This window comes from Pterocles gutturalis, unplaced genomic scaffold (genome assembly GCF_000699245.1).
Source record: "Pterocles gutturalis isolate BGI_N339 unplaced genomic scaffold, ASM69924v1 scaffold13640, whole genome shotgun sequence".
Taxonomy (NCBI): domain Eukaryota; kingdom Metazoa; phylum Chordata; class Aves; order Pterocliformes; family Pteroclidae; genus Pterocles; species Pterocles gutturalis.
Window position 1 is genome coordinate 21,258 of NW_010140967.1, and position 6,526 is coordinate 27,783.

Genomic DNA, 6,526 nt, shown 5'->3' on the forward strand with positions numbered 1-6,526 from the left:
CTGGCGCTCAGCTGGTTGAAGCCCTTTTGAAGCTCTCCTACATCCCTACAGCATGCTGCGCCCCACTACAGGGGTTTCTCAGGGGCTCAGCTTGACACGTGCCAGCAAGCCTCATCCTTTCTCTGCCAGGGCAGTTTTGCCCATGGGAAGGATGCTGCTGCTGGGGGCTCGCAAGAAGTTGCCTGCAGATATGCCCCACAGCCCCTTTTTAAGAAGCCAGCCTCCAAAAACGCCCCAAGTGTTTCAAAGGACCAGATCTTTAAAAATGTTTTATTGAAAAATAATCATTGTTGTGCATAACAAATCACTAGTGCAACACAAATATGTGAAAGAATAAGTAACTTATCAGCAAAGGTCTTTTCTTAGAAAGAAAAGAACCACAATACTGAAATTCTGTCCTTTTGAATTAATTGGGCTGAAGCTGCCCGGATCTCCAGCCATTCAGATATGGCAATCTCCTTGTGCCAACCCATGTGGGGTTGGTGCCAGAGCCCATCTTCTGTTTGTAATAATGCAACTTGATGCACTTCATGTCTCACCTTGGCTGGGGCTGACTCCTGGCCTCAGGCTTGCATTTCGTGGTGAGCCCAGCCAGCCCAAACGTGCTCCAGAACTCCCTTCTTCCCTCTCCTTCCTTTCTTGTGGCATCTTTTTGGGTTGTAGCTAAGCTACAAGTCTTGTCTTATAAAGCCCAAGTTTGAAAGTGAAAATAATCACATCACCACATCCCCCTGGCAAACTCTATCATTTACTCAGTCTTTATTTTCAGAGCAGTTTTTTACCCTAGCTCATGCAGCATCCAGCCTGACGGAGTCTGTGCCTGGCTTTCCTGGGCACACCTAATGGTCTACACTTAACATCAGAGTTTGGGAAAGAAATTAGCAGGTTTAATCCCTGGCTTTTGGAGCTGCGGGTGCCCCCCATGAGAAACCTCACCAGTGAGCTCAGTTTCTGATGCAGGAACTGGCCATCAGAGCCTCGCTGCACCAAGCTGTGCCAGGGCATGGAGCAGGAAGGGCTTTTCTCCTGGGACAGAGATCCCCAGGTGAGTGTGCAGCTCCAGTCGCTGGAGCTGTGAACTGTTGTGATTGCAGCCTGCCAGCTCTCTGCAAAGCCTGCCCTTTTCCAGAGAGCACAGCCAGGGAGATACAGTCTGCAAAGGGACTGCTCAGCAAGTACCCGTCCCAGCATGGACTCCTGCATGCTTCAGGGGCAGCTGGATGGGGAAATGGGTCTCTGGGGACATCACAAAGGGTTTGTGCTCTGTCCTTTCAGGCCCACCTTCAGGGAAGGAGTGGGAAAAACTTTCTTCTAGATGCTGCTGGGGTTGAGTTTGGAGGGCTGAGACAGTCCGTTCTTCAGAAAATGAGGGTTGATGTACACCTCAGTTATTTCCTGGCACTCCTCTGCTTTGTCCTCACGGAGATCAAAGAAAGTTTTCAGTAGGTCCAGGTTGAAGTAGTGCAGTGAGACAACAGTGATCCCAGCCACGAAACAGAGCAAGCCTGGAAGACAACATGCTCTCTGAGAGTGTTCCTGTAAACACCAGCACACTTCCCACCCCACACCCCTCCTCTGAGGGCTGCCAGCCAGGGGGCCTTCTCTCTTGGAAAATGGCCTTCTACTGTATGAGGTGGCTTCAGCTGCTGTGCTGAGCATCCTAAAACCTAGGCAAGTGATCCCCATCTCCTTGCATTACTGTACATCAGGGACTAAAACTCTCTCCACCACCCCTGAGATGGGGATGGTGCTCCCCCTTCTGCCAGCCCTCTCCACATCTCTGCCAGGATCTCCTTTGCCAAGGCACAAGCTGGGACTCTGGTGGGCTGCGTTCCCCAGGCTCTCTCACCTCCATTTCTGGGGGGTAAAGCGCTGGGACTCTTGCACACCCAGAGGGACAAGGTGGTGTGCCCTGATGGTGTCCTTACCAATCGCTAGTGTGAGCCAGAAAGATCCCCCGTAGCCTGTGCGAAGGGTTGTGGTCCCAAACTGGATGGGGCACAATGGGGAGTTCCTCACAGTGAAGAACGAGAGCAACGAAAAGATCATGAAAGCCCCTGTGACCAGGAGCATGTAGCCTCCATAGACTAGGACAGGCATGGAGAAGAGGATGTTGGAGATGAGCCAAGTGCAAAAGGCCACCCTGGAGACAAAAGAGAAGACCAGTAGATGAGTAGTGCAAGCACCACGGACTGGGATGTTCTAGGTAAGGACTTCCATGTGGGAGGAGACATCTGAGCTCCAGGTTGCATTGTATGAGGCCAGAAAGCTCTGTGAACAGTCTGGAGTGACCCCCAGGTGGGGATGTGAGAGTTCTGCACAAGCCCATGGTCCTCTCTGGGCCACCGAGGACAGCAGCTCCAACTCCCTCCGTGGGGATGGACCCCTGCCATCATCACCACATCACAGCACGGATCCACATTGCGTTCCTCTCTCTTGTGCCCAGCCCTGGCTGAGCTAACCAGCAGAGAGAACCAGGACCTCCTGTATGCTCACCCCAAGGTGCCTACAGGGCCACCTGTCTGCCCGCAGACCTTGCAGAGGCCCCTCCACGCACGTGGATTTCCTCCTGGCAGCGTGCACTCCCCATCCAACTCAGAGGCCTAGGGACAAGGCAGCAGGGCCCTTCCCACATCCTTGCATCTCCCCTGCCTGTCCCGGGACAGAAAGGCTCACCAGAGAGTGGCCGATGCGTAGTGTCCGGAGATGCGGTACTGCCTGTGCACGCCACAGGGGCTCTGTGTGGTGAACTTCTCCGCCACATAGAGGACGGGGCTGGGGCGCCCCCGGGGCTGGGCAGCCCCTTCTCCAGGCCTTCAGCATAGCTGTGGTCATAGTCTGCACTGAAGCTCCAGGCAAAGTGCTCGTTGTAGTTGATAGTCTCGTTGACCTGATTCACCGGGTTTCCTGCCGGAGGGAGAAGACTGAGGACCTTCTGCATCCCAGCAGCCTGGGACACCCAGTGCCAGCTGCATCCCAGCAGCACGGGCACCCCAGTGTCAGCAGGGTCCCAGGAGCCCTCACACCGACCAAGGCCACACACAGAGCACTTGGAGACCTCCTGGGGCCATCAGACTCACCCACCAGCGTGATGTTCACCCCCGCCAGACCAACGTGCAGCCCGATGTCCGCGTTCACCAGGGCATGGCTGAAGGACTTGTAGGAGGTGTTTGCTGTCACCCAGCCAGTCTCCCAGTCTCCTGTGAACTGGACAACTGACAAGAAAAATAAAGATTGAGTTTAAGAGGGGCTGGTCTCAGGCTTTGCTGTGCTCAAGGTGGGGATCACGGGTGAGCACAAACAGCGGCGTTCCCACCGTGGCACTACAAGGGAGTGTGAGGAGGGCAGAAGAGCTGACTCAGGCACTGGGGCATGCCTCAACCAGCTCCCACGCCCTGCAGAGCTCATGTCCTCCCCTTGCCGAGCACCCAGTCCTGCAATCCGGGAGTGGAGGAGCTCAGATCCCCAGCGACCAACCCCATGACCCGATTGCTCCTTGCACATCCTCTCCAGGACTTCCCTGCAAGCTCCCTGCCACAGTGAGCACGGCGGCCGCCAGGGACAGGGCTCAGAAATGAGCCCATTCCTCAGCCTCGGGAACAGGGCTGAGTTTCATTGACAAATATTAAGCTCCTTAGATCGCATTATTAGTGAATAGTGAAGATCTCTGTCAAATGGAGGTGGTGGAGAGCGGTGGCAAGTGCCACCACAGCTCTGCCAGCAGTTTCAGCTGGGGAAAAAATAAAAATTTGAAACATTTCTGATATATGTTTTGTTTTTGAACAAAGTATCATTTTCTGAAACACTTTCACTTTATGGTGGGCTTGATTTTCCAGCAATGAAATGACCTGAAAGTGAAGGTGATGATTTCATCTCAGGCTGAACAAGACCTTTTAAACCTGCCTGAACGTAAGTTCAGCTGCCAAATCAACTTCTGAGGGCACTGATCCAGTAGCAGCTCGGCAGGATCAAGTGTACCTTGCTGCCGCCAGACAGAAACCCTGACGCTGGCTTTAAAACAAATAATTCCTCCTGTGTTCCCAAGCAGCACCCAGCTGCATCCTTGCAATGAGACCGGATGGCTCTCCAGGGCTGAGCAGGTTAAAGCTGTGGAGCAAGCACCAACCTCCACCCCGCTGCCATCTCCAGCCTGGCACCATGTTCCTGGGCAGCTCTGGTGGCATCTCCCAGCACCTGAACATGCCCAGGTGGAGGGTGACCAGCACATGCCGAGCTGGCCCATGTGTCACCTGGCAGAGTCCCGTGGCTGGTCACAGCCTGGCTATCTACCTCTATCACCTGGTCGAATCAAGAGTTGAGTCATTTAGGTTGTGCTTCATCATCCTTCTCCAAGCAGTCTTGTAATCTGCCCTGTCCTTCACAGCAGGAGAGTCTTTGATTTAGGTTCACGGCTGATTTCTCTCCCCATCTGGCATCTATCCCCTCAGTACATCTTTCACTTAGATGTCCTGTCATCCTGTCTGAGTTGGAAATCCCACAGCCTGGTCTCCATCACCAATCCCATTTGTTACAGAAGATTTCCTGGTTTCTACTAAATCAAATCTTCTTCTTCATCCCCTTCTGCCTAGCTCCTTGGAAGGTCTTTACCCTCCTCTGCCCTGCCTGTGTTTTATTTTGACCTGCTCTCTCCACATCACTGCAAGGCTCCTCTCATCCTCCAAGCACACCTGGCTGCAGTCCGATTTGCTCAGCCATGCTCCCTTGGCAGCGGGCAGCTCAGGACTTGCACGGTCAGAGGAACAGGGGGCTGGGCAGCCCACCAGAGCTGGGGCCGTTTGACCTCCGCAGTGCAGTTACAGCCAGCAAAGCTCCCTCTCAACTCCGAAGTGGCCACGGGCACCTCCAGGTGCTCTCAGCCCACGTCCCAGGGATGGGGACACATTTTTTGGGAAGCTGTGTGACTGTTTTGCAGAGCAGGGGTAGGGTAGACCCTGCAACCAGTCTCAGCCAGGCTGGCTGTGACCACCAGCTCGCATTTCCCAGACACAGACCCTGCCCCAGGGTCTAATGCTGCCCCCAGACCCACCCTCCAGGGGCTGCGCAGCACTTACCGACAATCACCACTCCCACGAAGAGGCTGAAAAAAACCCGGAGTGTCCAGTACAACCTCTGCGGGTAGAGAGGTGGGACATCAGGCAGGGAAGAACAGCCCAGGATCCCACCTCACCCGAGCCAGCCAGGAGCGTCCCAGCATCCATGGGGAGCAGATGCTTATTCCCAGGGAGAGGGGTCACGCACCGCCCGTCCGCGGATGCCTGGGATGATGAGCAGGAAACTGCAAGCGACCGTTAGGAAGACCACGATCACTATGATGGTGCTGACATCAAACACGGAGCTCTTCCTCTGCTGCGCGTAGAAGGGGTAGACGCCATCAAAGAGAGTCATCCTGCACCTCCAGAAGCCTGTGGGAGAGAGGCGGTGACAATGGGGACCCTGCACTACCCTGCCCAGCTGCCTTCAGCCTGTGCTGGCCAGCCTCAGCTCAGCTCTGGAATAACCAGCTGCGGGAGGTCCACCTCAAAACTCCCCAGAGGGACAAGGAAATGTGATGCTGCAAGGAAACAGACAGGGTGAAATACTCCCCAGCAGAGAAACACGCCACCCTAAAGCCCTTGCGGGAGGAGAGGAGGTGCCTGGGGCAGGGCTCCACCAGCTTGGAGAGATTGTGGCAGCCCAGGGAACCATGAGCTGCTGTCCTGCTGCAGCTTGAGGAGCAGCCCAAGCCCAGAAACCTGTTGAGCAGCTCCTGCCAGGACAGAGCTAGGTCTTTCCCTCTGTCAGATGCATCCAGGGCTTTCCACTTTGTGGTGCGCCCTTGGAGGAAGTCCACAAGCCAGCAACCACCAGCAGATGCAGCCTTCCTCCAAAATGACAAGGAACCACTGAGAACATCGATTTCACCATAGCAAAATTATCCCCAGCCAGGGGCCACCATCACCAAACAGAACAAAGCCCACCACCCCCATATCTGGCTTGTCTCCTTGAAGAGGCTTTTCCCCAGGACCTGGAAAGTACAATCTGGGGAGGGAGGACCATTCCTGCGCTTGGTCCAGAGGGGCCAGAAGCAACCTCTAGAGTTGGGATGTGGGTCCAAGGAGCACACAAACTTCAGGAGCACATGAACTTCAGGAGCACATCTTAAGGCTAAAGGAAACTGAGTTGCATGAAATGATGAAGTGTAATTCCCATAGGCAACCTTGAACTCCCACCGACACTTTAGCTGTAGCAATTATAGAGCTTCCCCCTGTTCCTGGGTTAGATCTTTTCTACCAAGCCGATTACATGCTTAGTCCTCTTATTTTGCTTATTTAATAGCATCTCTGCATGTAACTACCCCAGGAAGTCTTCTAAAGTCAGGAAGCGCCAGAGCTAATACGACTCATGACCAAATACAATTTCATTCTGTCCCTGCAGGGACGAGTTCATTTTATTATCCTTTTCTGAAAACAGTATTAATCGTATTTTTAGGTAAGATCCAACCCAGAGCAATTCAGCCACGAAACAG

At 54.0% G+C, this 6,526-nt stretch overlaps 1 protein-coding gene across 1 annotated transcript; it reads right to left on the reverse strand.

Annotated features, from left to right (window-relative positions):
• Positions 1 to 1,311: 1,311 nt before the first annotated feature.
• On the reverse strand, positions 1,312 to 5,406 carry LOC104458728 (dual oxidase maturation factor 2-like). The gene is given in 7 exon segments (XM_010083865.1): positions 1,312 to 1,505; positions 1,929 to 2,143; positions 2,677 to 2,780; positions 2,783 to 2,907; positions 3,081 to 3,215; positions 5,073 to 5,130; positions 5,260 to 5,406. Coding segments are annotated over 7 exon segments (978 nt in total).
• Positions 5,407 to 6,526: the final 1,120 nt, after the last annotated feature.